At 40.0% G+C, this 17477-nt stretch overlaps 1 protein-coding gene across 1 annotated transcript in view; it reads left to right on the top strand.

Annotated features, from left to right (window-relative positions):
- Positions 1-17477, top strand: part of Ranbp10 (RAN binding protein 10) — a 77485-nt gene that overhangs the window by 18285 nt on the left and 41723 nt on the right. Inside the window, exon 3 of the mRNA XM_003472148.5 lies at positions 7967-8019. Within this exon, the coding sequence (XP_003472196.2) occupies positions 7967-8019 (53 nt within the window). The remainder of the gene's footprint in view (positions 1-7966; positions 8020-17477) is intronic.

The following is a 17477-nucleotide window of genomic DNA, read 5'->3' as shown; positions in this document are numbered from 1 at the left end:
TTATACAATCACCCACCATCTGTCTCCCCATCCCCACCCCAGCACCAACCCAAGTCCTCCTTTGTCTGATTGATCCTGGTGAGTGGCAACACTGAGAGCTCTGTGACTCGAGGAAATAGCTGATGAAGCAGGCCCTGAGAGGCCAAGTGACATGTCCCAGGCCCATGGTGAACTCAGAGGTAAGATTTAAATCTGAAAGTGGCCAGTATATTTGCTTTTTGCAGGTGTATTTTTCACTCAGGGGTTTGCACAGTGTCAGTGCTACTCTAGTCAAGTACTTTGCCTCCTGAATTTCCAAGTGGGTCTCAAAGAATTGACTTGGGTGACTGGTTTTGCTGCGCAGTGTTCTGAGCCTCTCAAGCCCCTCCTACACCCAGTTTTAGTTCACTGTGTTCTAAAGAGTGCCTGGCATGCCCCACATTATTCCATCCTTACTGCTCCTGTCCTTGTCCAGCCCTTGTCATGTTCCACCAGGATGGCTTTGGGAGTATCCAGTTCTGCTTCTTCAAATCCATTTTCTGCACAGTGGCTATTTGATCAGCTGTGCCCTTGCCACACCCCTTCTGTGGCTTCCCATTGACTGCCTATGAAGTGCAAACTCTTAGCTTAGCTTGTAGGTTGCATGTGTACAGCCTGTTCCCTGCTCCAGTTATGGCCCTTTTTTAGGTCTGCCCAGCCTGTGACCCATCTACACAGAACTCTGTTTCTTAGTCATGTGGCACACTCTTGCCTCTGTGCCTTGCACATTTTGCTGCTTTTATGTGTTGTGTACCCTTTTTAACCTTTTGTCTCCTTTACTAGGTCTTAGCTGTTACTTTCTCCAGGAATCCCTTCTCTGAGTCAGCACCTTGGTTATCTGGCTTGCCCTTGGCTTTGACAGTGGTAGGACTGAGTCCATACCCCCTCACTTGTGTCCCAGTACTATACTGGCCAGGGATCTTTATGGAAGGCATTGGATGATCTCAGGATCTCTCTAAAGAGAAAGGTATCTACCTACTTTTGCTGAGTTACTCAGCTTTCATAAGGACCCAGCAGTCATTTTCAGTGTCTCCAGAGGTCACCAGAGGAGTGTAGTGTCATATGGCCTCCTAATGTCACTCTTCTTTATGTATGCAGGTTTTTAAGATGCTTGCCTCTTGGTTTGTAGGTTATCTTGAACAAGACAATCAAAAACAGTGACAAGATTATTTTAAAAGTGAAGAGTAAAGGAGAAACGGACTGCACAGCAAATTTGAGCCAAATAAAAACAGAGGAAAACAAGATAAAAACCAAAATAAATTTACACCCTGGGGAATATAGGGCAGGCTACTGTGAGGAAAGCCATGGTAGCATGCTTTCAGGGATGTTCTGTTTTTGTTTTTCTGCATGTCATGGTAACCCATGAGAACTTTGTATATGGGGCCTTGGGAATTATTTGGTATGTATAACCTGGAATCTGGTTCCACTTACTTTGCCAACTCGCTTTGCATGTCCTACCTTCCTGCCTCACTTAGATACAAAGGCACAATAGTGTGTGTCCAGGGGAACATGTTCAAATTGGTGTTTTCATTATGCTGTGTCCTTACTGTCTTATTCTTGGCAGCTTAAAGCATGTGGAATGGTATCTCACTGTGTGTGTGTGTGTGTGTGTGTGTGTGTGTGTGTGTTGCAGTACTGAGGATTGAATTTAGGATTTTTTTTTTTTTTTGGCTTTTTCGTTTTTATTTATTTATATTTATTTTTATTTTTATTTATTTATTTATTTTTTGTCTTTTTCATTTTTTTTTTTTTTTTTTTTGTCAGTACCGGGGATCGAACTCACGACCGCCTGCTTGCAAGGCAGGCACTTATGCCGCTGAGCTAAATCCCCAGCCCCTTTTTCGTTTTTATTGGTACCAGGGATCGAACTCATGGCTGCCTGCTTTCAAGGCAGGTGCTTATGCCACTGAGCTAAATCCGCAGCCGCTGAACCTAGGATCTTGTACATGCTACTTTGTATGAACATGTGTACATGTACTGCAAGAATGCTCTACTGTTGAATCTCTTTATTTATTTTGAGACAGGTTCTCAAGAACTAAGTTTCCCAGGCTGGTCTCAAATTTGAGATCTTCCCAGAGTTCTGTAGGACTATACCTGTATGCCACAATGTCTGGCCTACCTTCATTCTTTTGCTTATGGTTATTCAGATGTGTATCATTGTAGGAAAAAAAAACAAACTGCTGTATAACTTCCCTTTGCATGATCTTGACACCGTTGTCACTGTCAATTGACTATATAAAGGATTTAATTTTGGTCTTTATGTTTCTAATGTATTCCTCTGGTTTATACGTCTGTCTTGATGCACTTCAATGCTGTGTTTTTTTGTTGTTGTTTTGTTTTGTTTTTTCTTTTTTTAGACCCGGTCTCGCTATACAATTCAGGCTGACCTTGAGCTCATTTTGTAGCCCAGACTGGTCTCGAACTCTCAATGATCCTCCCACCTCAGCCTCCCAAGTGCTGGGATTACAAGCGTGAGCCACCACGCCCAGCTGTGTTTTTGTTTTTGAGACAGTCTTCCTGTGTAGTTAAGGATGGCCTTGAACTCGGCAATCCTCCTGCCTCAGCCTCCCAAGTGCTAGATTAGAGGCATGTGCCATCATACCCAGTTACCCACACCGGTTTGAATACTAGGGCTTTGTAATAAGTTTTGAAATCAGGAAATATGATTCATTCTTCAACTTTGTTGTTCTTTTTGAAGATTGCTTTGGTTATTTAGTGTCCCTGACATTCCACATTTTTCTGTTTCTGCAAAAAACATAATTGGAATTTTGACAGAGGTGGTGTTGAGTTTGTGTATTGTTTGGGGGAGTACTGACTTCTTAATAGGTTTAAGTCTTCATAATGAGGGAATCTTTGAATTTGTCTTTAATTTCTTTTAGCAGCACTACATAGTTTTCAGTATCCAAGTCTTTTGCCTTATTGATTGAATTCATATTTATTTATTTGTTCTTTTTGTTTGGTTTTGAGACAGAATGAAGGTAGGCCAGGCATTGTGGCATACAGCTATAATCCTACAGAACTCTGGGAAGATCTCAAATTTGAGACCAGCCTGGGAAACTTAGTTCTTGAGAACCTGTCTCAAAATAAAGAGATTCAACAGTAGAGCATTCTTGCTCTATAGTCCAGGTTAGCCTTAAATGCACTGTATAACTCAGGCAGGCTTCAGCTCACTATCCTCATGTCTCTGCCTTCCAAGTGTTAGAATTATAAATGTGTGCTACTATGCTTGGATTTAAATATTTTACTTTTTTTTTTTTTTTGGTCGTCTTTTTGAGACAGGGTCTCACTATACAGTTCAAGCTGGCCTTGAGCTCACTTTATAGCCCAGGCTGGGTGCTGGGATTATGAGCATGTACCACCATGCCTGGCAAATATTTTACTCTTTTTGATGCTATTATAAATGAAATTGTTTTCTTAATTTCCTTTTTGGATTGCTTACTTGTTAATGTATAGAAACACAATTGAAAGTAGAGAAGTAAGATAACTTACAAGCTCTTGTAGTGTGTATATGTCATTTGGGATTTTCTATATATAAAACATGTTATCTATGAACAAAGATACAAAGATGATCCCCTCCTAGGCCTTTGCACTGAACTACACCCCAACCCTATATTTTTGGTATGTTCCATGGTTGCCCAACCTGGGCTTTAACTTGTGATCCATCTCAGCCTCCCATAGTGCTACGAGTATAGGCATGTGTCACCATGCCTAAGTACCCCCCCCCCCAGTCTGCTTTCCTTATCTCTTGATTCCTTGGATAATAGTCTTCAAGCGCTGTTGCTAATACTTGCTAGAAGACAGGAATCTATACCTTTTTTTAGTGTTGAAATATCTTCTTGTTTGAAAAGACTTTGTGTCACCTAATGTTTGAAGTGTTGGAGGTAATTTCCCTTGGACCCTGACTCTGCTCTGATTTCATTTGATTATGCAAGGTAGGGTCCTGTGAAACTTCTCCCTGTGTCGTTGTTGCCTGAAGGTGGCATGTGTCCCAAATGTAGGTGGTTGTTGGGCTCCTGGCTGTTCTGCCCTTAACTCATCCACTCAGATCGTTAAGTTTTGAGACTGAATTTCTGCAGAGGTTCCCAAGCCACCTGCTAGAAAACACCATCCCACCTTGGGAGCAGAGAGTTGGTAGGAAAGTGTTTAGACCTACCTGCTACAGGTAGAAGATGCTTCTTCTATGGAGAGGCCTAAGCAACTTGTTTGGTGTCTCATAGTGCTGGGGATCAAACCTAGGACCTCAGTTATAATAGGCAAGGACTCTACAGTAAGCCACAATATCCCTAGTTCTTAAGCAACTTGTGTTTTGAGCATAGGTTCCTTAGTTGTTCCCCCTTCATTTGGGCCCTACAGAATTGCAGAGCCCTGTTGCCTGTGTGATCAAGTCTAGCCTTTCCTGGGTAACCTGTGACTTACTCTGTTTGCACTAGCTTTAAGCAGTCAGGGGTCACAAAGGAAGCAAATGTACTCCAAATATAGGTTCTCACCTTAATGTCAGCAAAGTTATATGCTGGGAATGGGATCACATGTTGTATTGAGCACAGGCCTAGGCCCTTCTAGACAGGGTAGGAGTCCAAGTCAGGGAAACCCCAGGCTGTTACAGTTGTGCAGATTGGATTGATGACTGTGGTCATTGGGGTCATCTGCTGCTTGATCAGCTGAGGCATTGAGGGAATGGAGAATAGCTTTTGGCAGCCTCTACCATATAAAGTCAGGAAACTGATTATTTGGGCCACTGCTTTTCTGGGAAAATATTCAGGCTTTATTCTAATGGGAATCTTGCCAACAGACTCACAGAGCCACTGCTGGTGGTCCTGTGGTTGGCTCATCCTGGCAGGCAGTTTGTATGTTTCTCAAAGGGCTGAATTACACTGTATAACTGCAGACTGTATATTGGGCCATATCTTTGACCTGATTGGTTGATTGATTGATTCAGGATCTTGATATGTAGTTCAGACTGGCCTGAAGTCACTGTGTAGCTCAGGCTGGCCTTGAACTTGCATCCTCTTGCCTCAGCCTCCCAAGTGCTGAGATTACAGACATGGGCTACCATGCCTGACTGACTTTATTTTATTTTTATCTTTATTTATTTTACAATACTGGGTTTTGAACCCAGAGAGCACTTAGCTACATCCCTAGCTCTTTTTATTTTATTTTTTGTTTGGAAACAAGGTCACACAGGCTGTTCCTCAGGCAGTCCTCAAATGTACAATCCACCTTCCTCAGCCTTCCCAGTGCTGGAATTACAGGTGTGTGATACTACATCCAGCCGTATCTTTGACCTTTAATAATACAAATGTGTTTCAAATGCTGCTTAAGACAAAGAAGACAAATTTTTTTGGGTCGTAAAGTTTTTTGGATCATAGAGTTTTTGGATAATAGTTTGTGAAGATGTTTCTTTTCCTTTTTACTCTTTCTTCTAGTCCTATGAGCCAAGTTAATAGGACTGTATGTTGGTCTCTTTTCCAGGTCCCTGCCCAGCAATGTGGGGATTGCTGATTTCAGAAAAAGATGGGTAGATCAAGGCCTCTCCACTTTGCCAGGCTTTCTGTTGGGTGGTAGAGGTGTTTTCCCAAAATCCAAGGGTACAGCTAAGGGACTGGTAGAGGAGGGCCCTGGGTCTTGGGAGAACCCTTGGAGTATTAGGTATCAGGTACGTAGGTGGATTGAGCCCCAGGGGTGGAAGAAGTTGGCTAAGATGGAGGAATGTATTGGAAAGGTCCATTACAAAATTACAATAGAGACAATCAGAATGTAAAGGTATAATTACTTAGAAATAGGCAAATTAAGATAACCCTATATAATTATTTGTTCCATAAAATTAATTATTATCTTTTTGGTACCAGGACTCAAATTCAAGACCTCTCTCTTGCCAGGCAGGCACTGTGCTGCTGAGCTATATCCCTAATCCCATTTTTTGAGGGCTTTTTGGGAAAAGATATGGGGATCGAACTCATGACTTTGTGTTTGCCAGGCAGGTGGTTATGCCACTGAGCTAAATCCCTGGCCCTGTTTTTTGAGACTGGGCCTTGCTGTGTAGTCCAGCAAGGTCTTGAACTCAGTATATGTTAATGACTGGCCTTGAACTCATGACAATCCTCCTGCCTCAGTCTCCCAAATGCTGGGATTACCAACATGCACTACCACACCTCACTCAATAAATATTTTAAATTTTATGATAAAATATATCTAACATGAAATTTACCATTTTAAACCTCCTCTTCCTTAGTAGTAGAGATTGAACCCAGGGAGTGCTGAGCTCCATCCCTAGCCATTTTGTTTTATTTTATTTTATTCTGAGACATAGTTTTGCCAGGTTGTCCAGGCTGGCTTCAAACTTGTGATCCTCCTGCTTTAGCCTCTTGAATGCTGGGATTACAAGCATGTATTGCCACTCCTAGCTTTATAGTAATCATTTTTAAATGTACAGTTCAATGACATTAAGTGCGTTCATGTTGGCATATAACTATAAAATTATGCCTAGGTCCCCTTAGATGACTTTTTGAATGTTTTGAGCTTTCTAGATAGCTCAGCTATTGTTGATGCTCATTTATGTTTAGAGTCAAGCATGTTGTATAGACTTCTACTATTTTACTCTTTTTTTTTTTTTTTGTACTATGGATCAAACTCACAATCTTGTACTTGTCAGACAGGTGCTTAAGGCTACTGAGCTAAATCCTTGGCATTTATTCTTAGAAGATAATTTCTCTTATTTTGAAGTTCTTAGAGAAATATCCTTTTTTATTTTTGTATACTATAAAAATGTAGAGAGCTAGGGCTGGGGATTTAGCTCAGGGGCATAAGTACCTGCCTGGTAAGTGCTAGGTCATGAGCTTTGGTACCCAGCTGGTACCAAAACAAAACAAAATAAAACACCTAAAAAATGTAGAGAGCTGAGTGTGGTGGTACGCATGTGTGATCCCTGCACCTTGGAGGCCGAAGCAGGAAGATTGTGAGCTCAGGGCAAGTCTGTACTACATAGTGAGGTCAGGGCCCAAGTCCTCTATAGTACAACTTCGTTTAAAACCAAAGCAGAGGCTGGGGATTTAGCTCAGCGGCATAAGCGCCTTCCTTGTAAGTGTTCGATCCCTGGTACCGATAAAAACAAAAAAGACAAAAAAAAAAAAAAAAAAAAAAAAACCCCAAAGCAAAATTAGGCTAAAGAAACACTTACTTCCTTTTTTGGTCTGCTTCTCATGAGCACCATTAAAACATCTTTGACAGTTCACCTCAGGCTGCATCCTGCCTTGAGTGACTTAGTTGCTTAGGCACTTGGGGTAAGAGGGGTAGGAGTCTTGGGGAGGAAGTCACATCTCACCACACTCCAGTTTTGCATGGTTTGGTAGCCAGCAGGAAATGTCTATGGGAAGGATAATGAGTTTTTTTTTTTTTTTTTTGTCTTTTTCATTTTTATTGGTACCAGGGATCGAACGCACGACCACCTGCTTGCAAGGCGGGTGCTTATGCCACTGAGCTAAATCCCCAGCCCCGGATAATGAGTTTTGAGACCCCAGAAAAGAAGCTCCACGAGAGGAGTCTTGAGCCTGTTGCCACAGAGTGGCTTATCCTTGTGGATTTGACTTGGCATTACCCTGCCAGTCGTTACCTAAGGGTGAGCTACTTACTTTAGGTACTTCCTAGGAATAGATTTTGCTGGCTTGGCTGGAGCCACAAAGCCAAGAGGACTGGACGCCATGATTGCAGGGCATTTTACTTTGAAGCCAAAGCCATGAACATAATTATACACTATCTCCTGTTTCTCCAGCTACAAATCCTTAAGGTACTTTCCACTAGAAAGTCAAAATGTAGAGGTTCTTTGAGAGACACTAGTAAAGGAGTCAGCATTCATTACTTTTCCCATTTATTCCCTCTTTTACTAAAAACTGTTTGAGAAGAGAGATGCTTAATCATTTTGATAACCAAAAATTTTGTGTATGCTTTTTTAAAGGTACATGGGAATAGGACTCTCAGCTCAAGGTGTCAACATGAACAGACTTCCTGGTGAGTAACTATTTTAAGAGAACATTTGTTTTGCTCTCATCCTGATCTGTTGGTGTCCTGATGGCAACTGAGAGGCTAGTGGTGACTTTTGTTTGCTGTACATCTATCTCAAGAGAAACCATTGAGAGGAAGATCCTGACAGGTAGCTGTTGGGCTCAGATCATGTGAGCTTCCATTCAAAAAATTAATTGGCAAGAGATGTCGCTCATGGAATTTGAATTCTGCTGTCAAAAGCAATTGCCCTGAGCTTGCTCTCACTGGGGACATGTCTCAGTAGCTGTTGCTCCCGTTGGCCTTTGCCTACCTATCTGGGACTCAGGCATGTACTGGGATGCATACACAGCCAACCCTGGCTCCTTTCTTACTTCACCATGTTAAAGATCAAAGTCTTCAAGTGGCTTCCTATGTGGAACATGGTTGAGGTGATTTCTGAACAAATAAGAAATATAGTTAAGATGTCTGAGTCTATAGGCCTAAGCTGACAGCAGCTGGGGTTAGTGGGATGCTCTGAGCCCAGCTGATGGTCCTCCTCTACCTGCTCAGCCCAGTTTCAGCAGTTTTCTGTCCACTGGCTCAGGGTCAGTCCTGGGTAGACACAGTTGTTCAGCAGAAGCCTCCACCATGAGCTGATGGTTTCCAGATTATGGTCCTGGGTCCATTTGTCTCTTGAGTGGCAGAAGTAACATGATGTGAACTGCCCTGAGTCTATCATGGAGGCAGAGAGAATCCTTGTGATTTTGCTTTGGTCGTCTACTCCTGCCTGTGACACACGGGGCAGCTGGCTTTCACCAAAAAGGGAATAGCAAGCACTTCAACTTTCTGTCTTTTTCAATTTATGTATAATATTAATCACAGACTTATCTATAATGGGTTTATTCCAAATACTAGTGATCTAGACTTGGTTAGGATTCAACTAATTGTCAGGAATGTAACTTTTTTTCTATTTGATTGAAAGCTGGCTTTTTGTTATTAATCAGAAAGCGAGTGGCAAGGCTGATTCTTTTATGTTGTGTGTTGCAGTGCTCTTACCTTTTTTTTTGGAGGCAAGGTCTTGCTATGTAGTTCAGGCTGGCCTTGAACTCACTATGTAGCCCAGGCTGCCCTTAAACTCATGACAATCCTCTTGCCTCAGCTTCTCAAGTGCTGGGATTACAGCTGTGTACCACCATGCCCTGTATAAGATGAGATTTTTAAACTACTCTGGGCTGGTTATGTGCTTTAACTCTGCTAATGTAAAATTGCGATGAAAATCTGTTTTGGACCCTTATCAAGTCAGAGTCAACCCAGGTACAGAGCAGGGCTCTATGAGGAAGGGAAGGGGCTTGGAGACAATGGGTAAAGGGTTAAAGTGTGTTGGTTCCCATACTAATGTGCAGGAGAGCTGCCATTTTTTTTTTCTTCCTGTCCTCACTAGTACATCTCTTTTTGGCAAGAAAAAGAGACTAATGTTTTGGCAGTTATTGTACTTGTCTTTTTTTTCACTCTGCTTGTCAGCTCCTCTGGGCACTTCTTGCCATATCTGATCTTTCTCCAATTAGTCCATAAGGTGAAAAGCAGGAATCAGATTGCATTTAGATAGTGCTCCTCCCTGGGAAGGAGGGAGACCCTGGCTTTCCCAAGATGCAAGACGAATGATGGTGGGCTTGCCTGTGTTTATCTCCATGTTGGCTTCCAAAGATTAGAATCTTCTTTGGGGCTTTGTACTTTTTTGGAGAGTGTGCTTATGTGTGTGTGACACATGTATTCTCCATTACCGACACTTCAAATTGATGGTGCATTACACACTATGCCGGGCATGGTGGCCATAATCCCAGCACTTAAATTGTTATATTTAAATAAATTTTGTATGTAATGTTCTCTAAACCATTGATAAGTGGGATTTATTTTTTTTTTTTTTTGTTTCTTTTCCACATTGAGGATTGAAATCAGGGAGTGCTGAGTTACATAACTAGCCATTTTTATTTTCTTTATTTTAAGACAATCTCTTACCAAGTCTCCCAGGTTGCTCTGAAACTTACGATCTTCCCCGCTGAGGGGGCCTTCAGTGTAGCTGGAATTACATGGAAGCACTGAAAAGCCCAGATTTGGATCCTTTACATTTGCTTAGCCTGTTAATATAGCATGTAGAAGCTTGACTGAATCTTTAAAGATTTGTATTAACTTTTTTGTTTTCCTTTTTATCGGTACCGGGGATTGAACTCACGACCTCATGCTTCCCAGGCAGGTGCTTATGCACTGAGCTAAATCCCCAACCCTGCATTAATTCTTAATAGTTTCTTAACCAAGCTGTTCATATTTGCCTCATGGTTGGTCATATTTTATCTCATACTTTACTAAGAGTCAAAATCCAATTTTTTCCTAAATTACTCTTGATTTTAGTCACTGTACTATTTTGTGTTGAATAGGGATAGGACATTCTCTTGCTTTGCTTTTGCTTTCTTCTCTCTCTCTCTCTTTATGTCTCTGTCTCTGTCTCTTGTGGTCTGTTTTGAGACAGCATTTCACTATCCTGTTCAAACTGGCCCTTGAACTCACTTTGTAGCCCAAATTGGTCTTGATCTTGTAAATGATCCTCCTGTCTCAGCCTACCGAGTGCTGAGGTGTGCACCATCACACTTGTCTGCTTTGTTTGCTTGCTTGCTTCCTTCCTCCTTCCCTCCCCCGCTTCCTTCCTTCCTTTTTCCTGTTTTTTTGTTTGTTTGTTTGTTTGTTTTTTTAAAACAGGTCTCAGTATGTAGTTCAGGCTGGCCTTGAACTCACTATGTAACCCAGGCTCTGGGCCAGGGTTATAGCTCTGTAGTACCAGCTCCTGCCTGGTAAGTATAAGGTTCTGAGTTTGATTCCCAGTGCCAAAACGAACAACAAAAAAATCCAGGCTGGCCTCAAACTCATGGAGATCCTCCAGCATCTGCTTTCTGAGTTCTGGGATTATAGACATGCTGACTCCTATTTTGAAGTGTCTTTTATTTTTCCACTAAGGATAGTGCCCTGACTTGATATAATACATGTGACTCAATTATGCATTCAGTGAACATTTGCTAAGTGCTAGATGTAAATCAGGTATGTGGGGATTTAAAGATGAATGTCCCTTGATAGGTGCAGGGTGTGTTTGATAGAGGGTATGTGTAGCCTCTCTGGTGTTTCAGCCTGGTGTTGAGGGCCTATAGGAGTTCTCCTGTGAGGCTTTCCTGAATTGTCTTGGTGGGATGAGCAGCTCCCTGGGGAAAGGTAGGATGAACCAGTTGGGAGTGGAGTCTTGTGTTTCCTACTAAAGACCTCACAGAGGCCTTTTATCAGCAGACTTCCTTTTATAAGAAGTAGGGGCTGCAGGATTGCCCTGAGCATAGGTGAGATGTAGTGAGATTTGTTAATAAGCAACTAATTAACCTGGACTTCATGTAGGGAAAGGAGAGCTGGAGGAAATGAGGTTGGGGCTGTTAGGCAGTAAGATCTATATGTCAGCGAACTTTAAAATATTTAATTGGAAATATTTAACCTGGAGTGGTTTAACCAGAGAATGTAACTCAGTGGCGAGGCTCTGGGTTCAATCCTCACACTACTTGAAAAAGTTATATATGTTATATAACTATAAATGCTTATATTTATAAATACTTTATGAGTCTATTGAGATAATACTGTATCTGGTTTAGTTGAAGAGGTCATTGGGAGGGGTTCCTTATGTTCATGGATGTATATATAGATTATTTTTTGTTTGTGAGTTTAGAAAAATTTATCAGTGAATCCTTCAAGCCAGCTGGTCTTTGGGCAACGACTTTCTTTTTTTTTTTTTTTTTTGTAACTCACAACCTTGTGCTTGTCAGGCAGGTATTTGTGCTGCTGAGCTACATCCCTGGCTCAAGATATTTTCTTTCTTTTTTTTTCTCTTTTTCTTTTTTTTTTTTTTTTTTTTTTAATTTTACTTAAGGAGAAAAGAGAAAAAAAAAAAAACAGAAAAAGGGTACAAGTTATACAGACTTTCAGAAAAAATAAACAGTAGGAAATCACTAGTTAATTGCTTTTGTCATCTTAGAAATAGTTGTTGAAGTTACAAAATAAAAGAACATAGAGGGGACTTTCAAACATTGAGACTGCAAACAGTTTTGTTCAATGATCCAACAAAACTCAGTAATATAGTATACACTTAAATATATATGCAGTTATATCTTTTAGAGAACTTTCTTTTCCTTTCTTTTGTACAATGACAATTACACATTTTGGGTTTTATTACTCCCACAATTCTTACTACTTTTTTTTTTTGAAGAAAGTAAAACCAAATGTGACATACCAGGACAGAGTCAGTCAAATCAAAAGGATGGACATAATACATAACGTAAAAACAAAATACAAGGTGATCAACAATGGTTACCATACTGCCTCTTGCTATCTTAAGAAGAATTGCCTAAATCATCAGTTATAATAAAATTGAACAAAACAGTAAAGAATAAGACCAATAAAACCAAAACATTGGAGACATTAGAGGACTTCAAAAGAAGATAATAGTCAACCAGAATGGGCATCCCAATGAATCTTATTGTCTTCATAGTTGTTGCCTATACTTTCAAACTTGTTACTATCAAGCATAACAGAATAGAGGAAAATCAGTCAAAACAAGATGGTGAGAGCAATACAGAGTTTCAAATCAAGTTAATAGGAAATCAAAGTGGGTTACTATAATATATCCTGCTATTTTTATTTTTATTTATCCTTAATTAAAAGGATAAAAATGAAAAAGTAGATAATAAAAAGGAGATTGAGATAAAAAAGAGGGCATAACAACAAAACAGCGCAGGTCAAAACATAGCCATTTAAGCAAAATAGTGTTTCACCACAAGATAATCTCGACATAATAGTAGTTACCATAGTGTCTCTTCCCTTAAAATCTTTGGGTATAACTTCGTATACTGTAGCATCAAACGTATCAAGACCATGTAAAACCGTTCAAGAAAATGACAGTATTACAAGGTATTAGAATCAACTAACAGAAAATGAACAGTGGTTTCTGTATAATCTCCTTGTCTATAAAAGTTTTTGTTTATATTATCACATATAATAAAATACAATAAGATACAACACATAAAAACCGATGGAGACAGAAGAACAAAAGCTTGATGGGACTTCAAAACAAGAGGATATTAAGTCAGCACTACCTATTATGATGTCTTGTTTTCTCCAAAATGGCTGTTCCTACCATCTAACCTTCTCTGCCTCATTTCTGTTGAGCTCTTTTTCTGTCATTAGTTGTCAGTTTGTTCTCTTCATTTCGCTTTCTGCTCCATTCATTGTGGCCGGTCTGCCACTGTTTCTGGAATCTTGGTATTTTTTCATTTTTAGAATATTGTGCAGTAATCTCTGTAGAGTTGAATTAGTGGTTGCATATTCCCCTAGTTCCTCTTTATCCTGGAAGCACCTTGTTTTTCCATCAATTTCTACGGGCAGTTGTGCAGAATATATCACTCTTGGCTGGAGGTTATTATCTTTCAAAGCTTGAATTATTTTCCCCCATGCTCTTTGTGATTTGATGGTTTGTGCCGAGAAGTCTGCTGTAATTCTGATGGGTGTTCCCTTGTAAGTGATCTGTTTCTTGTCTTTGATGGCTTTTAATATTCTGTTCTTATATTGGATTTCTGGAATTTTGATTATTATATGCCTGGGTGTAGCTCTGTTTGGGTTATAGGTGGCTGGGGTCCTGTATGCCTCGTACATCTGAGTATCTTTACCTTTTGCTAAATTAGGGAAATTCTCCTGGATTATTTCTGTGAATAGCTTTTGTAGTTCATTTGTTTGAGTCCCTACTTCTTTTATGTTCTTAATTCTTAAGTTATAGATCCTCTTATCATCTTCTAGTCTTTGTATTATTGCTGTTTGTTTTCTTGTTATTTTTAAGAAGTTTTTCATTTCATGCTCCCACCTTACAAATCTGTCCTCCAGTTCTGATAATCTATCCTTAGTTTCTTTCAAGCTGTTATGCCAGTTTTCGATAGAATTTTTAGTTTCCTGGTAATCTCTTTGAACCTGCTTCATGTATTCTATGTTTTCTCTATTTTCTCCGTCAAACAATTCCCCCCCCCCTTTTTTTTTTGTCTGTTTCATTTTTATCGGTACCAGGGATCGAACTCACGACCACCTGCTTGCAAGGCAGATGCTTATGCCGCTGAGCTAAATCCCCAGCCCCTCTCCCCTTTTTTTCTGTTCTTCCATTCCACCATCTGTTTTTTCTTGGGCGGTGCTTAGCATTTCTCTAACTATTCTACTTATTTCTTGCTTTATTTCATTAAATACTTCATTTTTGAACTCGTCTATGAGGCTCCGGAGATACCGCTTTATGTCTATAGGTGCCATGTTTGATATTGCATGTTTTCTGTCTTCATTCTCTTTTGCATTTACCTTTTCTGCATCAGTGTTCTTAGGTTTGGGGACTGAGGACCCTTTCTTGTTGCTCCCTTTTCCCATACTTTTTGTTCTTTCCATACAAGCGAATGTAGGAGGCCCAGTTTTTTTTTTTTTTTTTTTTTTCTCTCTCTCTTTGTCTGTTACAGTTTGTTAGAATCTGCAGGCTAGGTGTTCCTGCCCACTGCAGTGTATGAGGGAGACACAGACCTGGGCTGCCTCTGCTGGGTCCACCCCTCCAGGTCAACCTACTGAATGCTTCACTGCTAGGGTGCACCACCAGGCGCAGGTACCTGATTTGGGCTAGCCTACTGGATCTTAGTCCGCAACGTCACCAGGCCAAGCGCTCCCCACCACTCCGGCTTGAGAGGGGAATATGCGACTAAAGTCACTGCAGGGCCCTGTTCCGGCTAGTCTGCTCGTCCCCAGAATGTCCTCTGTTAGAGCGTCCTAGTCTGTGAAAGGGTCCCCATTTCTCTCACTCACTGCAGGTCGATGCAGGGCTCCCTGCTCTCAATGCCGTTTGGTTCGCCGATTCCAGCTCTCAGAGCTTTCGCACATCTCTCTCCCTGCCATGCGGATTGGGACGCAGTATCGGCAGCAGGAAATTCAAATCACAGCTTCCAATGGCGCGGGATCCAGCTTCCGCACTGAGATTTTATCTGTTCCTGTTATAGCATCAGGATTGCATTTCCAGTTGGTTTCTCTCAGCTTAGTTCATTCCTGGGTCGGCAGAGTACATCTCCCCTCATGTAGGACTCCTCACATGGCACTGTTCCTGGATTCTAAACTGGTAATCTTAGAGAGCCTCCGTGGCTGCTGTTATTTGTCTGCCATGTTCTCCCGGAAGTCCCTCTTTCTTTCTTTTTTTCCTTCCCTTTCTTTCTTTCTTTTCTTTCTTTCTGTGTGTGTGTACCCGAGATTGAACTCATGACCTTGTACTCCCAGGCAAGTGCTTGAGCCACTGAGCTAAATCCCCAGCCCCTGACTTGTTTCTTGTGGCATCACTCTTATTATTCTTTCATTATCTGATTCTCTTGATTTATTAGTAAAATCACTGATTTAATATTATTAAACCTAAAAAACTTCATAGTTTTACTTTAACATATTTTTTAATCTAGTTTGTTAATTAAAAAAAAAATGAACAGAGCAGTCACATGCCTATAATCCCAGTACTCTTGGAAGGCTTAGACAGGAGGATTTCAAGTTCAAGCCCAGTCTTAGGGACTTATTGTTTACTACTATTAATTTTTTAGGGACTTAGTTTAAAATTTTTTTTAAATGAAAAAGGTTTTAAAAATTAAAATAAACAATCTTAGGGACTTAGACTCAGTCTCAAAATAAAAAAGGAAAGAAAAGCAGCTAGGTATGTGACTCAGTTTGAACACCCTGGGTTTAATCACCAGTACCACAAAGGAGAAAAAATAGTTATTATTAACAGTCTATTATCATTAACAGTAAGTTTTTCATGGAGCTGTACCTTATATGCCATAAAATGTCTCCCTTTAAAGAGTAAAATTTAGTGATTTTAATTTATTCTCAAAGTTGTGCAACAAAAACCACTATCTAATTCTAGCACATTTCATCATCCCAAAGAGAAACCTCATACCCATTAGTGATCATGCCCAACTCTTCCTTCCTCTGGGTCCTGGAAACCACTAACTTATTGTTTTCCAGAATTTGATTAGTCTGACAGTTCATGTCAGTAGAGTCGTATAATGTGTGGCTGTTTGTGTCTGGCTTCCTTCAGTTGGTATGTTTTCATGGCTCATCCAAGCTTTAGAATGTACCAGAACTTTCTTGCCTTATGATCAAATAATAACCCATTGTATGGATATAATCATATTTTGTTTACCTATGTGTCAGCTGATGGTTAATTGAGTTGTATCTGTCTTTTTGTTTATTTGTTTGTTTATATTCCAGACTGGTCTTGAATTTGCTATGTTGCTTAGGCTGGTTTTGATATTGCAGCAATCCTCCTGCCTCAACCCTCCGAGTACTGGGATTGCAGCCGTGTACCACCTTACCTGGCTTTTCTGTTTTAAATAATAAACATCTGTCTGTAAGTTTTTGTCTAAACATATTCTTTTTTCCTTTTTCTCTTTTTTTCTGTTTCTGTTAAGCCCAATGTCTTGGCACTGAGCTATACTCCAATCCTTTTTTTTTTTACCTTGAGAGATTTGGGCTCACTAAGTCACTAAATTGCACAGGCAGAGCTGAAACTTGGAATCCTACTGCCTCAGTCTCCCATATTGCTGTGATTATAGGTGTGCACTACCAGCTATGTTTTCATTTTTCTTGAGTATTTAAGTATTTACCTTGGAAATTGCAGGTTCATATGGTAACTCTCATGTATAACTGTTTGAGAAATTTGTCAGATTGCTTTCTTTTTTATTTCTGTCATTTTTTTATTTTTTTGTTTTCTGAGACAGGGTCCTGCTATGTAGCTTGAGTTGGTCTTGAACTTACTACTAACCTCCTTGCCTCAGCCTCCTGAGTGCTAGGATTATAGATGTGCACCTCCATGTCTGGAATTAAAAAATTCATTTTGAGATAAGTCTCACTAAGTTGCCCAAATTGGCCTTGAACTTTCTTTCAATCCTGATAGCTGAAATTATAGGTATATGCTATTGTGCCTAGTTTAGACATTTCTTCTTTATCTACTTCTCACTGATTTTAATACACCATTTTAGTTTTCTAAGTTATATTTTTATTCTGGATATTTTTTTTGCTGACTTAAGTTACATTGAAAACTAAACGGTTCTGTAATTTTCACATGATTGGACACTATTTATTTAATTATGTGTTTAAAGCTAAGGATGTAACTCAGTGATAGAGTACTTGTCTAGCATATGTGCAATGTCTTGGGTTTGATCCCCAGCACTACAAAAAGAAAAAAGGTGCATAGTTGGGTAAGTTTGACAGTGTTCCATCATTTTCAGGAAATATAATATTCCCTATCTTTAAAAAAAAATTACATGTGTGTATATGTGGTACTAAGTACTAAACTCAAGGCTTTGCACTAAGCTACATTCCTGTGCCTTACCTTTTTATTTTTATTTTTTAAAATT

Source organism: Cavia porcellus, unplaced genomic scaffold (genome assembly GCF_034190915.1).
Source record: "Cavia porcellus strain 051 isolate PalLab524CR breed Dunkin Hartley unplaced genomic scaffold, mCavPor4.1 scaffold_4, whole genome shotgun sequence".
In the NCBI taxonomy this organism is placed as follows: domain Eukaryota; kingdom Metazoa; phylum Chordata; class Mammalia; order Rodentia; family Caviidae; genus Cavia; species Cavia porcellus.
The sequence above is the reverse complement of the archived record's forward strand: the minus strand, read 5'-3'. Positions and strand labels throughout refer to the sequence as shown.